The sequence below is a fragment of the Pundamilia nyererei genome, unplaced genomic scaffold, assembly GCF_000239375.1.
Source record: "Pundamilia nyererei isolate P.nyererei 1_Seehausen unplaced genomic scaffold, PunNye1.0 scaffold00026, whole genome shotgun sequence".
NCBI lineage: Eukaryota > Metazoa > Chordata > Actinopteri > Cichliformes > Cichlidae > Pundamilia > Pundamilia nyererei.
The window spans coordinates 196,812-220,592 of record NW_005187427.1 but is presented as its reverse complement, the minus strand read 5'-3'; the positions used below and the strand labels follow the sequence as shown (position 1 = coordinate 220,592).

The following is a 23,781-nucleotide window of genomic DNA, read 5'->3' as shown; positions in this document are numbered from 1 at the left end:
GTGTGTTTATATCACTGATTTATTTATTGGTATTTATTTAAGGTAGACCTTACAGTAACGCATACAGAGAGAAATCCAACAATCAAATTACCCCCCCTGAGCAAACACTGGCGACAGTGGGAAAGAAAAACTCCCCTTTAACAGGAAGAAACCTCAGTTTAAACAACAATCCCATATTGAGTAACTGACACCAGGGCTGTTCGATATAACGATATATATCGGATGACGATATGAAAACGTCTATCGTTTCATTTTACGCTATGGTTTGTTTCATGGTGTTGCAAAATAAACTGTTTACGGCAATATTTTTTCATCGTTTTGTTGGCCACTGTAGAATTTCTTAAAGTTATCTCTTTCTCTTATATTTAATATAACCGCACTACACAAGCGACTGTCGCATGGCTCCGCCGTCCGCTTGTTTATTTTCCATATAAACCTTTCACAATAAAGCTGAAGACCCTGTTGAGATTTTTCAAAATAAACCGAATCATGTGAAATGGTATGCAAAGTGTTTACGTACGAGAAGCTAAAAAGAGCCGTCAGGTGCTACAAAATAAACCTCACAACTCAACACTCGACTCTAGGTACACACTTCACGCTAGTCGAGTCGCCAGAGATTCACAGAATTTACAGAAAATGTAACATTTTTGTGATATATGTCGTTGTCTTATATCGGGGACAAGAGATTTTGGTCATATCGCAGAGCCCTAACTGACACAATAAACTCAGCAGGACAGTCATTTTAACATAGACTTCTGTAGAACATAAAGGCTTTTTACAACCACGGGTAATGACCCCTGGTGGTCATTAAAAGCAGTGCAGGTTTACCTTGACTTGACTTTTCAGACCTGTAAGTTGCGTCTTTCTTTTATACTGTGTACAGTCTGATGCCTGATTGTTATTGTTGTGTTCTTTGTCTGCTGTTGTTTAATGGTCGCTTGCAAATAGTTTGCATGATGCCACCTTCCTTAAATATTTTTATGCAACTATTTGAGTTGCATAAAAATATTTGCTTATATATATATTTTAAAATATCTTCATGACTATTAAAATAATCAAACCTAATTACCGTCCTTAGTAGTATTCACATTAGTATTTTGGCTTACTCACTGCTTCGATGTCGCTGTTCCGACTACATAAGGTTGCTTTTTTCAGATAAAGGAAATTATCAAACATTGCGCACATATTGGCCAATTTAGCATCTAAAATGCTTTAAAACGACAACTGCTCGGTGTGACACTGTTTGTGTATTAACGGACTGCATGACACTTATTTCTGCTGCCACCGAGTGGTCAGAAAGTCGATTATTGCAGACGCTACCACAGATATAAATATTGCAACAGCGCTGTTGAAAATTTTGCAAAGATGCACAGGCATTTTTGTCGGTGAGTTAACCCTTTCTTGCACGCACACACACGCATCCTCCAGCACCACATGATGGGGTTTGCCCCTTGATCCTTGAGTCGGTAACCCTGTGGAAGTTGGATGCTGACCTGATTGTCGTGCTCCAGTTTGCATGCAGATATGAGACTGTGTTTTAGAGTTGGGGATTTGTAGGGGTTGGCCAAGGACAAGGGGGTGTTGGCACAACACACCATCTCTCTCTGTTTCTCTTCCACTCTGTCTCTCTCTCCCTCTCTCTCTCTCTCACAGCCACACAGAGTCTGGTGTGAAAATAAGGGAAGAAAGAGAGGGATTACAGGGAAGAAAAGGGAATAGCCATTTTTCTCAGCCGTACTGTGACAGTGAGGTATTTCAAGAATGAGAGATTATTTCAAACGCACACAGACCCAGTGTGTACACACTGGGAAGTGATTGTTTGCATCTGACAAGAATGCTATGTCTGGATAAGTGGTTTAATCTTGTATTCAGACCCTTATCAAGTTTTTGTACATATACAGCATGGCTGCAGGTGTTTGGGGATTTTTATTTTTTGTTCCCAAACTTTAAAACGTCGTCGTCTGTGATGCGATACTGTATCTATACTGTCTGGATATTCTCTGCTGTGATATACTTTCATGTAACATGCTAACATTCATGTAACACATTCAAACTAGAACTTTAAGTCTTGACTTTAAGTGAACTGAACTCAGTCGATTCCTTCTCATTTTCCTTTGCTTTGACCTGTATTTTATTACTGCCTCTTTTTCCAGCTATAGTGAACATTTCTCCCCTTTTTTCTTGCCACTCCTGATTAGCACCATTATGCTTTTACCCTGCCCTGATCACTTTCTTGAGTATTGATTAATATAATATTGTCACTCTCTTTTCTTTTCATGCCCCCCACTCTCAAAGTTGATTAATGAATTGTTCCGACAATAACAGAGTGTGGCTTTCGTTTCTAAAACTCTCAGTCTAGAAGGTCTCACTCGGTTGCTAAGGTTTGATGAATGGATTTGTTGGAAACTCATTGGTTTATCTGTAAACATCTTTTTTTTTTTTAAAGATGCATTGTTATTGTATAGGGTGTTATGTTTTTTTTTTTAAAACATACACAGTCTTTTCCTATATAAGCAAGTATTTTGAGTGCCTAAACCTAACCAGCAAGTTTAAAGCAAAAGTGAAAAAGCAGTGAAACCAGTTCAAAATACACAGCTCCCAAACCAGTGCCTCCTAAATAAAGATGTCTCTTCAACATCAGTGTTTGACTCCATGGGATGAAAATAGTAAAACATGTCTAGTTAATAACAATCAGCCTGTTGAATGTCCATTTTCTCTCACACCTTCCATTTCGTGACTGTTTGCCTCCATCATTTCACTCTCTGCAAATTACCTGGCCCTCAAACGATCCCACGAAGTTCCAATAAGTTCCTGCAAAGCCAGCATAGGCTTTGATTTATCGACTTGCTGACACATCACAGATTAGGACCCATTTCATTTTGCCATCAGTGTAGTTAATTGTTTTTCTGCAGTATGATTTAGTGCCAGAGCTCATTTTCCTTGAAGCTCAGTAAGCATAAATAGTGTCAAATAGCGTTGAATTCCTTCTCGTCGCAAGAAATGCTCCCATGAGGGCTGGAATTTTAATTATGGCTCTCATTTTTAAGCAGGGTGTCTTGTTTTGAAGAGGTGAAGGTTTTGGTCACTCCTGCCAGCAGAAGTGACAGGTGTCGCTGGCAAATTTAATCATCTGGAGCTAATTAGCAGAATTTTCTTTTCAGAGTTTGCTAAAATACATGAATTTCTTTCTGACAGGTAGTGTGGCGTAAAACTAAAGTGGCAGATGGAGAACGTTAAGGCGAAGCTTAGTTAAATCTTATTATATAACAGCAGACTTTCTTTCTTTCTTTCTTTCTTTCTTTCTTTCTTTCTTTCTTTCTTTCTTTCTTTCTTTCAGCTCATTTTTAGCATACGGATCCATGCCCTCCCCCCTTCCCTTTTTCCCTGTTTAGTCTTCTATGTTTCCATCCTCATTTAGAATGGCTTCCTGCTCTTCCTGAGTGATCTATCAGGAGTTGAGGTCTGTTTAACCTAGACATGTCCTGTGTGGGGCAGAGAGTCAGACAGAGAATTAAGCCCAGCCACTGTCACCTTACTCACACTGGAAAAATTTTCTGTAAACACCATCCACTTCATCCCTCCTTGAGAAGAGATTATTATTGGCATTTCGTGTAAAGGAGGAAAGTGAGATTTACACAGCGGTGAGAAACATGGGAGTTGGGAGATAGAAGAAGGCTCGGCTGACTTTTTACAACCCAGTGTATCAGTGAAACTGTACAGCTCTTTCTGCACCTGTTGCATGACAGTTTCACTCGCTTACTGATTAGGAACACCTTTCTTTACAGGTAAGCTTTTAATATAAAATACTGGCTTTGGTACAATAAAGAAAGAAAGTGTACTTTATTGGTCCCCGTGGGGAAAATCGTTCTCTGCATTTAACCCATTCACTCAGTGAAGCAGTGGGCAGCCATTGGGCGCCCGGGGAGCAGTGTGTAGGGACGGTACCTTACTCAGGGGTACCTCAGGGTAGCTGTTCAGGGGAATCGAACCCCCGACCTTCCGATCATGGGGCCACCACTCTACCTACTGAGCTATCCCTGCCCACAAGAGGATTCCCCTGAGCTTCCTGCTATTTCTATGTGTATGATAAAGATCAAAAGGCCACCAGGAAGACGCATTATTCTCCCTTTAGACACAATTCAAGTGACCTGCCAAACATTTAGCATGAGAAAGTGAAATGAGATCTAGCATAGACATAACATGATTTTTTCCAGTAAGGCTGCCAAAATCTTGGTATATTTCACTGAGGCAAAAGCGTAAGAATCGTTCGCATCAGTAATTTGACCCAGTTCACTTTTTCTTTTCACTTTTGCACAACCAATCATGTAAAACTCCCGTCCTCGCTGTCCAAGCTCGCATAACATCCTATTCAGCGGTGTTACGCCGCAAAATATACTTTTACAGTTCCCACTCCTCGGGTCCCCAGAGGCACATCCCGTGTAGCAGAGGAACGGCAGTCCCGCTCAGGGGCTTCAAGCTGAAGAGAGGGATTTAAGGGGAGGTGGAGGGTGTTTGATTTGCATTGTTTTAGGATTCAGAGCCCCCAACGCGTGGAGTTCCTTCTGAATATTTCATTGCACACACGATTAAGATCAAAGCCAAGTCATGTGTTGTGTTGTTATGACTCCGAGGAGGAAAGGTTTAAATTCTCTCCCTCCGTTGCTTTTCTCAGTAGAGCTTCTCAAACACAAACAGAAGTGTTTCCAAAGAAAACAGAAGAAAAAGGGTTAAGAAATTAAAACAACTGCATCTTATAGAATAAAGATTTTATTGGCTTTGGCTTAAAATGTATTTACTGATTGTCTTCTTTTATCTTTCTAAAATTTTCCTAATAGTTCTCAGGTCAGATGTGTATGTTTCTTTAATTTCTTCTAATGGGGAAGAAAATAAATATGTAAAGTACTTTGTCATGATCTCGATATTGTCACAAAAATATACATCCAAAGAAAAACAGCGTCAAAAGTGGAAAATAGACTCTCCGATCACTTTAGATGCACCTGCAGCTGATTTTAAGCACAAATATTAAATCATTCAGTCATACGACAGCAACTCAATGCATTCAGGCATGTAGATGTGGGCAAGGTGACCTGCTGAAGTTCGATCCGAACATAAGAATAAGGAAGAAGGGCGATTTAACTGACTTGCATGGTGTTTGGTGCCAAATTGTCTGGTTTCAGTATTTCAGAAATTGCTGATCTACTGGGATTCTCCCACACAACCATTTCTTGGGTTTACAGAGAATGGTCATTAAAAGAGAAAATGTCGAGTGAGCAGCGGTTTTCTCTGTGAAAATGTTCTGTTAAGGGCAGAGGTGATAGGACAGCAACAGTAACTCAAATAACAACTCACTACAATGACGGTATGAAGGAGAGCATCTCTGCTGTATAAAGAACAGCACAATGAACCTTGAAGGAGATAGACTATAGCAGCAGAAGACCACACCAGGTACCACTCCTGTTAGCTAAAAACAGTAAACTAAGTCACCAATTCACCCAGGGCTCACCAAAATCTGAACAGTAGAATCCATCCTGCCCTTTATCAGTGGTTGAGGACACAACAGTCTGGTATTGAGGATCCCGTTATGATCAGTGTACTATGGCTGATTTCAACAGGATATGTCGCAAAGCTCAGGTAGTCTCAAGCATTCTGGTTTCTTGAACCATGACATTGACTTCGCTGTAGTCAAATGATCTGCACAGTCATCCGATCCCAATACAGTTGAGTACCTTTGGAGGACGATCTGATATCCTCGTGTTGGTGTTGTTCCCACATCATCATAATAAATGTTGTTCCAGGTTCAACATTGCAAGTGACCAATCACATTGTTGTGACGTCCCCCTTTTGTGCCTTTGAAAATACCGCCTTAAAAAAAATCTACTTCACTTGCGAGAAGAGAAACCGCTTCTGTCCGCCGATCCAGGAACTTGAAGTCTTTGAATTTCAGGATACTTTTCTTTAATAAATGGTAAGCATTATACACATTGTCCTTACAGAGGCGGTTTCTCTTCTCGCAAATGAAGTAGATTTTTTGAAGGCGTTTGTTTTTTTCGAGGTCGCGGATGACATCAGGAGAAGGTGATTGGTCACTTGCAATGTTGAACCTGGAACAACATTATTTATGATGACGAGGGAACAACACCAACACGAGGATATCAGATCATCCACCTTTGAATGTGGTGGAATGGGAGATTCACCTCATGGACGCGCAGCTCAAAAATCTGCAGAAACTGTGATGCTGTCATGTCAACACGGACCAAAATCTCCAAAGCCTTGTTGAATCTATGCTGTTAAGGCAAACGGGGATGGTGGGTGTATTTTAGTGCAGAAATCAACCTGAATAGCGACACACTTTTTACACATGAGAAATGCTCGCCTCACTTCATGTTAACAAAGCTATAAAAAGGTAGTACCGTTGTTGAAATTTGATGAGCCAGCCTTTGTGACTTTGAAATAAATCTAATATTTTAAAAAAAATTTTTCTCCAGTTTGCACTTAACCATAAAAGGGCAGAAAATCTATTTACAGCTTTCCTGGAAACTATAATTGTCTTCAGTATTGACGGATGACTGTGCATTTTATCTCCACCTCCCCTGATTTGATAAAACCTGGACAAAGGGAGAAGTTGTGCACCTACTTTTGTTTACCTACGTTGTGTAACTGAGTGAGTGTGCATGAATGATGTCCATGTGATTGTAGGATACACGATACTTATCAAAGGAGGAACACATTTACTCCTGATAAGCATCACGTGGAATGACTGGATGTTATTGTGAGGTAATCTTTTCCCTTCGTGTTGTTTTTTTCCATCTCATTTAACATACATCTAAGCCAGAGTATATCGCTAAGAGAGTAAAATGAATTGGGAAATGGTTCCTAAAATGCTAACTACTTTACAAGATGAATCAGTATGTCTCTTGTATGTTTGTTCTAGCTCTTTCTGGACTGATTAATGCAAAAAATCAATCTATTTTCACAGATTGATGTTGGTACCGGCCGGGCGATTGACATCTAACTTTTCAGCTATTTTACGGATATAACTGGTGTGAAAATTTTGAATTTTCATCTCTGTTTTTGTTCTTTTATCATTTTCATGTTTCACTAGAAGCCAAACAAACACCATTCCAGTCATAAAACAAAATGTAATAAAGTCCATATTAAAATAAACAACATGAAGAGTATCATAAAATCCAATAGCACTGGGCTGATAACATCCCAGCATATTACACCGCTGATGGGTTATTACATTATGGACTGGGTATTCAGTTTTTGCTGGATTATACTGAAAAAATTTCTTAGTACTGTTCATCCTATTAACCAGAATCGCCTGTGCTATCTGCAGAGAAATACTTCCCATCAAAGGAAGGATTTTCTCCTGCTTAAAATAAAAATTACCCATGTGCTATATGTAGGAATCATTTTAAAGGATTTATGTTTTCAGTAGGATCCAGTGGGAAACGGGGAGGAGTAAGGAGTAGTGAATTAACACAATTTTGGTTCTGGGCCTTTTCTTACAGCATTTGCTGTTAAAGCCAAGTGTCTATAGAATGACACCAGCCTTATCCTTTAATAATGAAACAACACCAGCCTCCATTGTAATAAGACACTTGTTGCTTTTAAAGTTACATAACGGAAACAGCCAGCCCAGAGTCCCCATTATGGAACCTATTCTCCCTCTGTGTGTGTTTGTGCATCTCTTTTCTCCCCTTTGCCACTTAACTGGCCAGGCCTGTTTGTCCAGTGTCAGATATCAGCCTGAAAGCAGGCCAAAACAGGGTCTGATTTCCTGCTGTTTTGTCTTCGTATATAAATATATTCGAATTCAGCTTTGCTTTCTACCTGATACTTGGATGATGGAGGGAGATCAGTGAACCACAGCTGCAAGAATGTTACTGACTTTCAGTGGAAAGTATGTAACTCCTTTCCACTGAATGTAATTCCATTACTTTTTTCAAGTAACGAGTAAAGCAAGGGGATTAATTAGATTACCGTCACTTTCCACTAAGCATGCAGCGGTACTGCGTTACTAAACCGTGATTTTGTTTGTGAGAGTGTCTCATGACAATGACGACAATGACGTACGAGCGTGCGGCGTCCGTGTAGATCAACAATGGATAGTATGGCGTGTGGGACAGCGTGCAACCATGTAGCGTTTAAAGCTTGTAATTACTGACATCACTTTGAGTTTGATTCTGTAAAAAGTGACAAAACCATTAGTGTCTGCTGTTCACTCTGCGTGGGAAGCAACACGCATAAAGTTAAAAGATTAAAACTAATAAAACAAGTTTCAAAATGAGACTTTTTTATTTGATTAAATTTTATATGATGGATTATGCAGAAAAAGTAGAACTGGTCTGAAAAGATAATAAATAAAGTAAAGAATGACTTTTTAATAAAGTCAAATTCCAAATAACGATGGATCTCGTTCTGCTGTTCTGATCTAAACATGCCAAACAGAAATTAAAGACAACATGTTAACCAGCAGCTGTTTCAATGCTGCTTCTCTGTACTGCTAAAATTCTGGTTTTGAAATACTAATAATAATAATCAGAGTACACACAAGTAGGGATGGGTATCGTTTAGGTTTTATCCGATACCGGTGCCAAATCGGTACTTTTGAAACGGTGCCGGTGCTTAAACGGTGCTCGAACCGGTGCTTAAAGAATGGAGAACACAAACTTTGTCCAAAAACCTCTCATGTTCAGCTGGTTTTTTTTGTAAAAAGGTAACAATGTTAGCCTTTTCTGCAGCTATGGGGCATATATGGTATCACTCTTGACTGGAAGCAGTGCTTAAACAATGGAAAAAACACAAACTTTGTCCTAAACCTCTCATGTTTAACTGTTTCCCACTTTTTCTTTGGTCATTTTAGCCTTTTTAGCCAGGGTGAAGGGAGTATTTGCTATCAAACAAGAAGACAGCCGCATGTAGCTATGATGATGTTTGCTAGTTCACCTTACATGCATTAATGTAATAACGTGGTTAGCCTACTCAACGTAAATTACACACGAACAACATGAAGCTACTCACGCAGAGAAGAACGGCTGCTGCTGCATCATCATCCTCATCATTTCTGCTACACTGGCAGGGCTAGGGGCCAGGACTCTATTCTTCGGGTTTTTGGAGGATGTTGCTCCGGGTCCGATAACTGGCAATCCACCCGACGTGCACGGTGTGAGGTCTCGCAGCAAGCTATCAAATACGGCGCATTTCTCGGCTTTTAAAAAAAACGCTATGCGTCGCCAGCTGTTTAATCGGATTCTTGGTGTTACCTCCTTTGACAGTATCACAGTATCAGCTTAAAGCACTTGTTGCTGCTGAGTTTGCATATTTTGCTGTGAAGTACAGCCAGACTTTTGACCGCTTCGCCTTGGACATTTTTAATCTGTAGCTCTGCTCTAACTGAACGTACGTACCTGGCCCCGCCTACTATCCTCGGAAACGTAAAATGATTGGCTAGAAGTGTATCACAGCTCAGGAAAAAAAAGCACCGAAATAAAGCACCGAAATGTGCGCTGCTTTTCGGTCTGGTTACTACCGTTTATGTCAGATGGCACCGGACACCGGTACCCATCCCTACACACAAGTTAACAATGACTGTGCTGTGTTCTGGGCTACTTTGACTTGGATGACTCAAAAACAGATTAGACCTGTGTTACAAGAAAGTTGGGGTAAATGTTGTGTAGACAGTATATATTGAGACTAGGGAAAACAAAATTATTGCAGTCTTGTTGCTTTTGAAATAGTTGCCTTGAAGATGGGGACCAGGACGGTGCTCCCCATCCTGCAGTCAGTTGGAGTCTTCTAAGGAGCTTTGGTGATAAAAGATGATCAAGACTGTGATAAAACGGCAATAAGACAGTGATAACTCAGATTAAGTGTCAGAAATTGCTAATCTGTTACTTTCTACATACACAGCTATAGGAATGTAACAGAAACGCACATAAACTGCTTACGTTCAGAGTCAGAACATCACAGTTTTGAACACTAATCCAGAAATTCCTCCACAAATAGTGACTTAGTTGCTGCAGGATGCCGACTTAACTGGAAAATGACATAGTTGCTCAGCAACCTTGCTTCTGTATAATAATACAACCAGAAAGCAACCAGTTGAGTCGAGCCTTTTATTGCAGAAAGCTCATTGGATGAGATGACTGTATACACCAGATTAAAAACTTATTCTGGTCTGTTCATGACATTTATCTTAAAAGCTTTTTTGCTTTTACATCGTCGGTTTGTGTTATTTTCACGTTTAACTGAGCTGGCAACTCCCGTGAAACGTGATTCTGGTGAAGACAGCGGATTTAAATTGTGGCAGCTGTTTTGTGATCACGACGGCACCAGTGGTGGCGGTGATAATGAGGAGGATAATGATAATGACGAAGATGAGGAAGATGATCTCAGCGCTGTTTGATGTGACAGTAGTAATGGAGGAGGCTGGTAATAAGTAAGCGGTGCGATAATGAGCCGTTGAAGGCCGGGAGCAACACCGAGAGCTAAAGGTTGTTTGTTGTTTGTTGCTGTGATCGTGACGCACTTCACCTTTTCACGCAAAGGTCTCGACTTCAGTGGCAAGCGAGTGAATAAAAGGGTGTGTGTTTGTTACTATGCTAAACACAGAGATGTTTTGGAGAAATCGTGGTGTGCGTGTGTGTGATCTACTGTAAATGCTGTCTTGTTTTTTTCGCCTATTATTCGGGTGTGGTCGCTGCCTTCGTGATGGCGCGTATGCGATTTATTTTGTGCCTTTTCGTGTGTTTGTTAGTTCTTGCAGCGTCCCAATGCTTTATGTGGGCCTGCGTGTGTTTATTAGTCTTTATTGGTTCCCAGTGGGTTGAGCAGAGTTCCTGACCCCATTTCCTGCTGTTGTTGACAGACAGACATTTGGTCCCCAGGCTCCAGAGACTAGACAGTGCCTGGAGGAGCGTTGTGTCACTGCTGGCCACAACTGCTTGATTTGTCACTGGGTCTTTTGGGTCTTTGTTTTTTTTTAATCCGTCATACTGTGATTCAGTACTTGTGGACAATGAGGTCAGGACCTGTCTGTAAGGACTTCCTCGTAATTCATGTTGGTATAATGAGCCACTTTCCTCACAGAGCACATGGAGTTTTAAAAAAAATTCACAGATCTGTGAATTTCACAAGGACTTCAAAGTCGCCGAATACAGTGTAACACTAAAAGAGAGTAGAGGATAGCGCATGGATAACAAACCAAACTTGAATTTTGGCAGTTATCCGATTCTGTGTGACAACCAGTGACATCGACACAACATGTGACATTTGCTTCAGAGGATATTCTTGGATACTAGAGTTATTGTTGCTTCCAGGCCGCACAAATAAAACTCTCTGCATGCATCTTCGTTTTGGTTGCAGGTCGCTGCCGGAGTCGACAGGTGGTCTGTCCAACAACGGGCAGGAGAGGGAAGGTGATACTCGGCCTCCTCCCACCCAGCTCTACAGCTGCTATGACCTGGATGACCTGGATGTTGCCTGGCTACACATAGTCAACCAAGAGTTCAGACAGATGGGTAAGCACTGCATTATTGATAATAATAGCCTGAAAACACTGAGGAAAATCTCACTTAACCTGTGTAAATGTAGGGCCGTTCCACTCCGCTTGCGTAGCGTCAGAAGACTTTCCAAAGGCTGTAAACACGGTTGTAAAGGATGAAGCGCTGGAAATGATGTGTTTTGACTTGTTTTTCGTCTGAGTGTTGACCTCTATGAAGTGACTCACCCCGATGTGTCATAAATGATGTGTTTTCACTTCATGGGAGTTGTTAGCTGGGTAGTGTGTGAATTTCATTCCCCCTGTAGGGCTGAAGCTAAATATCAGAGATTCTGCCCAGGGTTTTATAAGCTTGACAGGAAAGCATGGGAGCGACTCTTTAGTTTGTTTTAAAGAGATATTATTACTTAATTATTTTTGTTGATTTATTACTACATTCAGTTCATATGGAAAGCTCTCCTGAGGAATGAGACTGGCAGCTGGTGTTTTTAAGTAAAGAATTAATCAGCTAAAGAGGTGCCTTAGCATTTTCTTTTCATTTCACAGGTAGGTCTGTGTTTTTTCTTTTCCATTACCACCCATTTATAGTCTCAGAACCTTTATCTTATATGTTCCAGCAAACACCAGCCTTTCCTCTCCTTTCTTTTTTAAATTGAAAAATCACTCTATTAAAAAAAATACAGAAAAAGCCTTAAAATGAGGTTTTCTGAAACTTGCAGATGCTGTGAATATGTTGTAGTGTTGCTGTGTGGCCTCTTTTCTTTCTTTTTTTTCCCATTCTCATTATTCCTTCCCTTTCGCTTCCTTTTTTCCTGACACTCTCCTCTCTGCTTTTCTACATCCCCCATTTTGCCATGGTGACAACTGCTGACCCCGAGCATCTCTCTCATCTCCGCCACTTTACTCAATATCTGATTGGCTCCTTTCAGATAAAGCATAGTAATTGTGTCTATAAATCCCCGCTGGGGTTTCAGGCTTTATTTCTGCTGCACATTCACTTTAAATCAAACTCGGACGTGCGTGTGCATACACACGCGTACTGGCAGAAGCTTCTCATAACCTTCAACGCTAAACAAAACAAACAGACTGCTGATTTGTTCTGCTGGGTGAGGCTGCCGAATCATGATGGGATTATTCAGCGTTTTCTGTCTCAGTGCTGCACATCCTATTTAGATTTATCTGTGTATTTTTGTTTGTGTTCACAATATGCTCTTGGAGACCAAATGTTGATCCTGGACATGCTGCAATTGCTGATTATTTCAGGACTTTTGTTCGATGGTGTTGCATTATTCAGCTTTAGGGTTGTCAAAATTGGCAAAAAGTCTCAAATATACATTTAAAGACCTGGACGGGTACGGCCAATTCAGACACCACACACTGTTACTGAATTATTCAAGGCCCAAATTGAACTCCTGCAGGCTCAGGTTGCACAATGTACCACTGCATAACTTCCCACTAAGCACACAAACTACTAAAAACTACTAAAGAAGAGTAACAAAGCAAAGAAACTTGGTAAATGTTAAGCCCTAACACTGTTTGCTTTCAGCTGGTAGCTGATTCTACAATATTAGCTTCTCTTCTTTGGCTCCATGTTAAATCAAGAATTGAATATAAAATCCTTCCCTCTACATACAAAGACTTGTATAATCAGACTCCGTCACATGGTACCTCTTGGTACCAGATTATCCCAGTAGAGCACTTTCTTAATCATTCAATCATTCATGTAGCACACCCTTCAGTTTCCAGCACCAGTTTGGGTTCAGAACACAAACACGATCTCTAATTTCAAATTAGGCTTAAAACTTTACTTTTTTTTCTTAAACTTATAATCACTGCTGGATGAGGTGATCCTGAATCAGGCGCATCATATTGCGCCATCGGCCCTTCTGGCCAACACCAGTAGGCGGTAGGTGAAGTGTCTTGCCCAAGGACACAACGACCGAGACTGTCCAAGCCGGAGCTCGAACCGGAAACCTTCCTATTACAAGGCGAACTCCCAACTCTTGAGCCACGATTGCCCCTTGATGTAAATCCAGGATCAACAGTCCAAGTGACCAGTCACATTGTTGCGATGCCACAGTTTTGCTACCTGGAAACACAATTACTCCTTAACCCCGGACACTTTTTAATTATTATTTCCAGAATAAACAAGGGTGGGTTTTAACCACATCGTAAAAAATATGGCATCACAGCAATGCGATTGATCAGATGCACCAACCTGTCATGGAATGTGGCCCCGCCCCTCCCTGGGCTCGGTTCTGCCGAAAGGTTCTTCCTGTTAAAAGGGAGTTCTTCTTCCCCACTGTTGCCAAGTGCTTGCTCATAGGGGCTTATCTGATGGGTGGGGTTTTCTTTCTTGTATGGTCGTTACCTTACAATCTAAAGATCCTTGAAGCAACTGTGAATTGGCACCATATAAATAAAATTGAATTTAATTGATAGTTTTCAGTTATGTTTCCTAATCACACTAGGCTAAATCGTTCATTTCGTTCTCCTTCTCTGTCTCTTGTTCCCTATCCTTTGCTCGGTTTGCACAAACAGCAGCGTATCTTAAGTATGAAGCTGCACGAGATGCACCAGCCTGTGCTGACTTTGCCACACAGTACATGTGGTATTACAAGCGGATAACCTGGAGCCTAACAACTTTTCTTGTGAAAATCCAGCTTTGTGCCGCTGGGACACAGCCAGCTTGTGGCTTGTGCTTTTTGTTTTTTCCCCCCACAAAATCAAATATAATTTTTTTTAAACATTCAATGATATCATACGTGTTTACAATATTTGTTGGCAGCTGTGTTTTGCTGTAGGAAAATGTGTCTTCTTGGAGAAAACTGGGTCAATACAGCAGCTAAATACACATGAATTCTGATTATAAGGATGAGTAACTCTGGGTTACTGTAAGATCAGAGTGTTTAGCATTACGCTGCATTGAGTAGATTAATAGAAATACAATTAGAGAAGTGCATTAAGGCACAGTGTACATGAAAGTTTGAAAGCCAAAGCAGTCAGGCAGACTAGAAGAATCAAAGCATGAAGAAAAGGAAGTTGGTTTTTTTGTGTGTGTTTGTGTTAATTTCCGTTTTACTTTTAAGCACACACACAAATACTGCACATACAAAAAAATGAATGAATCCCTGCATGTGCTCACAGCTGCCACATGCAAACACAGAGACAACAGATAATGCGGTCTTAGGTATGTGTGTTTAGTTCATGATGTAAATGTCACGGCAGGTTAATATCTAACTCCGCTTCCCCTTTTCAGCGGCTTTAGAAGCAGCTTCTGAATCCACGACAACAATCACGTGTGTTCTTCTTCTTGTTCTTTCTTTGTTCATGTCGATGTTCCAGCTCGAGGCCCAATCCACGTGTTTTCTGCCTCAGCAGCAGACGTTGGCTATCATAATAAAGTCGATGTTGTTTTCAGTACATTGCAGGGGTATGGTAGGTTAAACAGCAGCTCACCCTGTTGGCAAAAAGATCCTGAGCAGTAAATCATGCTGCTGCTTAGTTAATATTATTATTTGATTGGAAGAGAATGAATGACATAAATAAGATCCACAAATTGACCCACTCCAGTTATAAAAACCTCCCAACTGAGTGCAAAATCCTACAAATGAGTCAAAAAACAATGCAGAGCTACAGACTTGATAAAGTTTTATTTTGATTGCTGCATGCAGGACTCTAAAGACACTGGCCTCTGATTAGCTGTATTAATCAGGAATCATCTGAAGGGCGTACCGCGTACTTTAGATGGACAAATTTGTGCTATTTGTTTTTTTTGGAACAAGCTCGAATTTTACATCTCTCCTACAGGAGCTCAAACTGCCCCACTGACATCCTGAAATACGTACGAAAGCTGTCGTGATACAGCTTCAACCTGAGGCTCAAACCATGAAATTCTCGCTGCTGCAGCTTTCTCGTTAGAATTGGATGAAACCAGAATCCCCGATTCTTCCTTTTCTTGCTTAGAAACATGAGCATCAGATCATCATCGCTCGATGTTGATTTCCACGACAAGTTTGCATCTGAACAACTCAAAAGTTTCTCTCGTTTTTTCACAACTCTCTCCGTGCGTATCAGTCTTTACTCTAAAGCAGCGATGCCAGACTCGTTTTACATCGTGGGCCACACACAACCCACTTTGATCTTAAGTGAGAATCTCAATATTTAAGAAAAAGATGGTAGAGAAATTCTGCTGTAGTTATTGAAAGACATCAGTCAGCACAACTCATTAAATGGAAAGAAATAAATCTGTAAAATTAGGGGAAAAGTTGCAGAGATGTATTTCATTATTTCCAATCCAATTTTTGAATTCATTTATTTATGTATTTTACTGTGGATACATTATAAAAAACATTTCTATAACAAATAGTGAAAAAATAGGAACTTTTCTTTCATTTAATGTTTTTAACTATTACTTTACTCTGCTCTCATTTGAATGGCTGTGGTGGAGGACTAACTGTGAAGTCTATTTAACACTGTTGAAAGTCCAAAATTCATGCATCCCATCTATTTTCCAAAGATGTCAAATGGGGCGCATTGGGGTGTGTGTTGGGCCGATCCCGGCCCCTGGATCTTAGGTTTGCAAAGGTTTCACATAACTTTAAAATGATGACCAAATGATGTGCAGTCTGTGATTTAATCTGTGTGAACATCATGTACAGCCAGCATTCACACTGGTGTGTCGTTTAGAATATTTTTGTATGGTTTTTAAACTGTTATCGAAATAATCATTTGCATTTCAGGGGAAAAAAAAAAACAAAACCAAAAAATATTTTCACACTAGATTTAATGCCTTCCTGTTACCCATTTTGTATAATCACTGTAATCTTATCGCAGGTAATGAGATAATAATATTCTGCATCTGTTCGCCACGATCCTGGAAACCAGACTGTTTGCTTTCCTGGTATCTTAAACGTTTTATTTTTCATGAGGAAGAAGGCTTGCGTTTGCCAGTTAGATCAGTCTTCATCAACAATTAACCAGCCTTAGAGCAAGGCATTACTTTGAGATGCAAATGGAGCAGGGATACTGATGCTAATGTCGCCACATTTTGGCACAGTGAGCTAAGCTGAGGGCAACAAAGGCTTAATGGCACTTTTTAATTTATTTTTTGGTTGCTTTTCTTCAAATTTTGGCTTTGGTAGCTAATGGGCCTGCAGAGCACATGTGATATTTCTCTTCTTACTCTGGTTAGCAGTCGACTCCAGCTGACACTCTCTCGGCTAATTTTCAGCACGCTTCGCCCTGAGCCGCCCTGAAGAAACAGAAAGTGACCTTGTGAGATAAACACACAAATGAAGGCTGTGTGTGTTTCAAATTAGTGTTATGCAAAGCGTTTAGGCCCAAAATAACTTGAAATCTGTAAATTGGCTTGCTTGTTTTGAACTTCATATGAGCAGCTTCTCGTTTCTGTTATCCTTGTCGATAAAAGGAACTCAAAGAAACCAGTGAGCGTTGACCTTGGAACTCTACTCTTAGCTTTAATTGTTTTGTACAGGCTTAGTATTTTCTTAAATACTCATCCATTCTCCCAGAGGCCGTGCTTGAGTCTTCAAGCTTTCAAAGAAAACAATATGTGTAAAACAAAAAACAACTTAGCACCAGACAAAATATAATCCTCTAATCACCAAGAATTCCCTGCCTCACAAGAGATGGATGATTAGTTTCTGTCTGGTTCAGTTTTCGTCTGTACGACAAATGCAAACTAATCTTTTTTGTTTTTTACTTTGTTTTCTCACCGCCAGGCTTACCGGAGCTCGATGAGCTCACCATGGAGTGCGTTCTGGTGGAGCTGGAGAGTGTGTGCCAGGAGAAGATGCAGCAGGCCATCGAGACAGAGGAAGGCCTGGGCATCGAGTACGATGAGGACGTGGTCTGCGACGTCTGCCGCTCACCGGAGGGAGAGGACGGCAACGAGATGGTTTTCTGTGACAAGTGCAATGTCTGTGTTCATCAGGTCAGCAATTATGGACTTAAGTTCTTCACATTTTTTTGTTTGTGCACAGTTGTGGAGTTGTATGCACTGTATGCTCCTTGCATTTGGAGTTTTTGTAGGTTTCTGCAGAATAAGAAGGCGACTGAGTACATGAACTGCACAAAGGTGCACATAGAGCAGTTCTTTCACAAATACTTCCCGTGACAGCCTGAAGCTGGAGGGGCTCTGCTGTGTTTGTCACACGGTGACAGAATATTAATTATTGTGTCGGCTCAGTTGGTACTAACACACTATCACTCCCTTCAGACTGCCCCTGCTTACCTGCTGTTATGACACAGAATGGAAGAAGTTTCCCACAACTGCAGAACTGATCTCATTTTAATCTGTCACCTCCAGTTCCTCTAATAAACGAGTCCTGGGCGACTAATTCAGTGTTATTTTCAGTTATGGTTTGTGGCCTCCGATGGTAATGAAAACAAGATAATCGTGTTAAAACAGTTACTGTGTTGCACTAACTGCCTTTCTTTTTTTTCTTGCGTTACAAATTCAACTCTCACCTTTTATTTGACAGCTGTGTGTCGTGACCCCCAACTTAAAGCTCTGCAAAGTTCAGTCTGAGCCAAGATAATTCAAAGATTTGAAATTCCTGACAAAGTTTCCGTAGGTAAACCTCAGAAACCCACCTTAGCCTCTCGTTTGCAACAGCAGACCGCCTGTGGTGGAGGCTGCGGCCGCCCGGGACTGGCAGTTGACCTTGCGAGCCGCGCTTCAATGTCGAAAACAGCCTCAAGTCTGGGCTTTACTCCCAACCAGACGACCTTGTGTCCACCTCCGCCTCCACCTCAGCTGAATTTTATTTAAAATCGAAAGAAAATCCAAGTTAAAAAAAAAATGTTTCCTTTAAGTTGCATGAGGATTTTATAATGAGTATTCAAGTTTAGGAAAAACATCCTGAGCTCAGTGCTTTTGATATTTCAAACAAAACCTGCTCGGTTTCCCACTATCAGACAAAAGTTAGCAATCAGAATCTGGAGGTTAAGTCTCCTCTCATTTTTCAGAACTATAAAGAATTTTTTTCTGCATATGAAATCAAAAGCCAGACTGTGAAACAGGAGGAAATATGAATCATCTTAAATATAACGCATTTTTACTCCATTTCATAACAGCTTTGCGTGGCTGCTCTTACTGTTCATAAAGAAGCACAGCTTCTCACCTTAGCATGTTTGAAAGCACGCTATTTCCATTCAAGTCCAATTCTTTTCTTTTTTTTTTTCAATTCCATTTTATTTATATTGCACCAAATAACAGCAGTTGGCTCGAGGTGCTTAGACTGAAAGGTAAGGACGCTAGGAAGGAAAAACTTAACAGGAAGAAACCTCCAGCACAACCAGGCTCAGGGAGTTGCTGCCATCTTCTGCAACCGGTTGGGGGTGAGGGGAGGGGGGCAGGTTTTTGGCATAAGCGTATATTTCATCACCTCTTCCTTGCATGTGTGCCCTCATGCACATATTTCAAGAACGCGGGGCATAAATAACTTTTGGATCAAGTCATCAAAACATTACTCTTAGGAGTCTCTGGTGTTTTCCTAGTAGTATTTGTTGAGTAAAAATAGGTACGAGCCAAAAGTTGAGGTGTCATGGAAACAAATTATAGCAGGCGGTGAAAGAAAAGGTTGCTCCCAGCAGTATTAAGTAATATTGCTTTTAGTGTGTAACCACACTAAAATATCACTAACCAGCATCGTCTGTTCCTTCCCTGGTGAAGTGAACCCAACGCTCGGTAGGTGAAACACGGGTCATGCTTGCTGAGGTGCTTTGTTTGATCAATAAAATCATTTCATCAATAGAGTCCCTTAATTGCTTTTAACAAAGACTGAGACTTTCGTGTTTCATTTCCTTGAAGGTTGTTTGTTTTTTCTCTCTGTCTCTGTTGTTTTATCATCCTCTAAGTCTAATATGAATGTGTGTTCTGCCTTTTTAGTTATATGAAATATGATGTGTCCTTCCCTCGTGATGGTCTGGGATTTGGGGCGTCTAAATTTCATTTGAGGCTCAACTAAAGGAGTAATGCTTTGATATGATAGATCTGAGGTGATAGGGATAATGGTAGAAAAAGAGGCATTACGTATGCTTCGCTTGCCACAGTAGACCCTTTCTAACAATGAAGGAGTAAATAATGTCTGACAATAAAATAACACTTTGTTTCTAACCCTGGGGACCGGATCTTATCAGAAACATATAAGCATGCTGTTACGCTGGCATGAAAGACTTCCATGGCACCCCTCTGTGATAGCGGAAGGGGAATTGGGTGGAGCTCTGATCATACAAAACCCAGCTGTGCTTTAAAAAACAAAATAAAGTCTATGTGGCATTTCAGATGTGTTGGAAGCTCATGCTGTTTTTACTAAAATAAAGAAATATTAAATGGAGATTTGTAATTGGAGCAGCAGTGGATAAAACCTTGCAGTTAATAAAACCTATATGAGAATACAGAAGTTGTTGCATTGAAACCAAATGTATGTTGGGGATTTTGACTTAAAAAGCAAGACGACTCGCAGGCTTCAGGGTGTAGCTGGTGAAAGTTATGCCAAGATTCCTGTTGGGAATCGCCCAATGTCTTCTACGGTTACTGTTGCAAGCAAGTACGTCATTAACACAGGAAGGCCATTCCCCATTTAAAGCAAGTTATTTAGGTTTTTAGTCTTTCCTAATGATTTTATTGTTGCTACTTCGCACCCTGATGACCTTATTGGTCTCCACCCAAACTGTGCTCAAACTAAAAGCCCTCCGATTTGTCCGTTGGTGTGTGATGTTAGATTAAAAGGGCTTAGGCATAGGAACAGGCACTTGTGTGAATGAGTGAATGAAGCTTGTAGTAAAAAGGAATAGAAAAGTGCTCTATAAGTACCAGTCCATTAACCATTATGCTGACATCAGTAATATGGTCAGTGCTGTGACATCCTGATGCGTTCACACATTTTCATGCTTTTTATGGCCGAGTGATTGTATTGCAGCAGTCATGTCGAGATGAATGTGTCCACCATATAACTGCTTGAGAGCGTTCTTAACTTTTCAGCGGCTTGTAATTCTCATTAGTTTGTGCAACCGACAACAAGAAAACTTAATGGATTGTGAACCGGATCAGCTGCGGCACCACTTATGTGCTCAATCACAACAAAAACAAAACAAAATTCACTGTTTTTAGGTTGGCTTGAAAAGCTGACTGTCAGTCATCTTTTTGCCAACACAGAGTATATGGAATACAACTTTTAATATACACCTAATGGTTTACATGGGGTGTATGTTAATGTGCTTCAGTGTACAAATAGGTCTTTAATGAACTTTTTATTTATGGTGATTTGACATAGTTTTCCATTCTCTTATTAGCAAGGCTAGTAATCTGTCCACTGCATAAAAAGTTACAGCTATTGGCTGGTTAGCTTGGCACAAAGACTTAGAAGAATTGGTTAGCCAGAATAAATTGGCTTGCATGTTACGTCATGGTTGGTAACCTATGTAAATTCAGAACCATCGTTATGCAGCTTTCGCATTAAGACCTGTCATAACTTTCCTTTTTTATTTCTTTCCCTGTTGCAGGCGTGTTACGGCATCCTGAAGGTACCCCAGGGGAACTGGCTGTGTCGGACCTGCGCTCTCGGGGTCCAGCCAAAATGTCTGCTCTGCCCCAAGAGAGGGGGGGCACTCAAGCCCACCCGCAGTGGAACCAAGTGGGTCCACGTCAGCTGTGCCTTATGGATCCCTGAGGTGAGACACTGAGAGAAAGACACAGAGGTGGTCACATACAGTCAGATACTGATTGGTTTCTTTGTGCAATCTTAAAATTGCAGCCAGCATGTTAATGAATTTTTAATACAGCCCTGGAAGTGTAACCTTTTCTACATTCGCTTTTAGGCATTGTTGGCTTCACAGAATTGTTCCCACAATGTTGGGAGGATGAAATTGTTCAAAATGTCGTGGTATGGTAAAGCGTTAAGAAGGCAAGCCGAACTCCTGAAAAACAGCCCCACACTGTGATACTTCCTCCACCAAACTTTGTACTTTGCACATTGCAGTCAGACAACTGCCAAACCCAGACTCTTCCATTGGATTACCAGATGAAGAAGCGTGATGTCCATCCAGAGAACGTCTCCACTGCTCTATAGTCCAGTGGCGGTGTGGTTTACACCACTGCATCTGATGCTTTGCATTGCGCTTGGTTCTGTAAGGCTTGGATTACACTCCACTCCATGAAGCTCTCTCTGCGCTGGTCTTCAGCAAATCTGAAGGTCACATGAGTTTTGTAGATCAGTAGCAACTGACTGTGCAGAAAGTCGGCGACCTTTGCGCACTATTTGCCTCAGCATTTGCTGACACTGAGCTGTAACTTTACATAGCCTACCACTTCATGGCTTCAAGGCAATGTAGCGCATCGCTGTGGTTTTACGGTGAGGCCTTTGCTTTGCAATTAGACTCAAAAAAGTCTTTGGTGGAAGATTTTGAGAAGCATTTGCACCTGTTACTTGTTTCCACCACTTGTTTAGAGTAAATGTTTAAAATACCAGTCAACACCTTCCTCTTTACAATCTGAAGAATGCATAATGATTCCCGAGGAACCTGGCTGTCAAGCGTGCTTCTCCCAGCAGCCGCTCATTTCGTCTTGATGTTTCTTGATGACATCTTTTGTCACCGTCGCTCATCTGAAAGCCCCAAACGGAGCCCCCTCATTTCAGAAGGTTCGTGGATGCGCTTCGAGCCTTGCACACCTTTAAGACAGCCAGTCATATTTCTTCCGACTATTCAGCGGCACACTTCACCAGCACATTTCTCTCAATAATAGAGTGGCTTTTGGCACCTCAAACCTTTTCCTCCTAATTGCCTTCTGTCACCCTTGATTGGGCTAATTGTTTTCGTTGCTCCATTCGCTTTTGTTTTCTCTTCCTACCATGGCGGAGGGGGTTAATTTGCATGTCTGTGCTGTGTGTGTGTGTTTTGTGCTCTTGTCCTTGTGTGGGCTCAGATGTATGTGCTTCATGCTACTAGTTGGTAGATTTGTTCTGAATATGTGGTGGAAAAAAATGTGTGTAAGTGTGTTTTACATTTATAGTGTATGTGTGTTTGTTTTTGTATGTCTGTGTGTGCCTTCAAATGATACAGCCTCTCCAGAGCTGTGCATAGCTGCCTTATGCCTGCCTTCAGCTCCTAGAGAAAGGTCTCTCTTTAAACAGCTTTTCACCCCTCATAGTTACACATAGACACACAAACACACACACTCAATCTCAAAGAGGAAGAGCCCCTCTTTTAAGAAGGCTTTTTATTTAACACAGTGATTTCCTCTAAAGCGATTTTAGATTTTGTCCCTTTTTTCATCTGTCTGCTTTGAAATGTGAAGTGCAACTTCTGCGTATGTGTGTGTGTGCGTGGGAATCACGGTTGTGAACAATTCAATCAATTAACTGTACCGTTCAAAAAGTGGAAATCCTTTTCTTATCGACCGGCTCTTATATCAGCTGCATAAAAGAAGTGCGCGTTGACAGTGACGGCTGTGGCATCATTGTCACAATGGAGTGAAAATTGACCCCCGCATCAACTGTGTGAGTGTGTTGTACAAAAGACATCGATAATAACAGAAAGAGCAGAGGCCATTGGTTTGTTCTGTGGTTGAGCAGATGAGAGGAGGAAAGAAAATCAGATAGAAGGACGAGCGGATGATGGGGGGGGAGGCGTGACCTGCGGAAATCAGTTGTCAGCTTGTTAATACAAGCGTGAAGGACAAGGAGAGAAGGCCGTGCCTCAAATATGACAAGAAGTGGATGTGAAAGAAGTGGAATGTTTTTTTTTTCTTTTTTGTAAAGAAATAGGCAGCAGAGGAAGGAAGGAAGGAAGAAACAGCGCTTTGGTGATGAGTGCTCTTCACTTCTTTTCTGCATGGCTGGTTGGCACAAATCAATGACTTCTTGGTTGTATTTGGTGCAGGGAGGTCTGGGGCCAAAGCTGTTCTGAATGAACTGCTCAAAGAGGAAGTCACACAGAGCTTTACAGTAACCTTTTTCCAAGAAGCACATGTGTCTCTGCTCTGGGTCCGAGGACAGTTTTGGAAATTGGAAAACAGGTGAAGTTATTCAAGCTAAATTTGGGTGTAAACTGTCATTCCTAGGATGCGTTTAGGGAGGTTACTTTGATTGATTGATTGAATCTTTATTTTGAACATGTTGAAAAAGTACAACAAAATAGAATTAAAAGAGACAAATGAACAAAGCAAAACAAAAGGAAAACGAGCAACCACAACTCCAAATAAAGTTCATGTTCAAAAAGGAGCAGGAAGAAGCATAAGCTTATTTAAT

General features: G+C 41.0%; 1 protein-coding gene across 1 annotated transcript in view; it reads left to right on the top strand.

The window, feature by feature from the left end:
- The window catches only part of jade2 (jade family PHD finger 2), a 216,734-nt gene that overhangs the window by 101,151 nt on the left and 91,802 nt on the right, over positions 1–23,781 (top strand). The window contains exons 5-7 of the mRNA XM_005727707.1: positions 11,371–11,525; positions 17,251–17,462; positions 21,038–21,205. Coding sequence (XP_005727764.1) covers positions 11,371–11,525; positions 17,251–17,462; positions 21,038–21,205 — 535 coding nt within the window. The remainder of the gene's footprint in view (positions 1–11,370; positions 11,526–17,250; positions 17,463–21,037; positions 21,206–23,781) is intronic.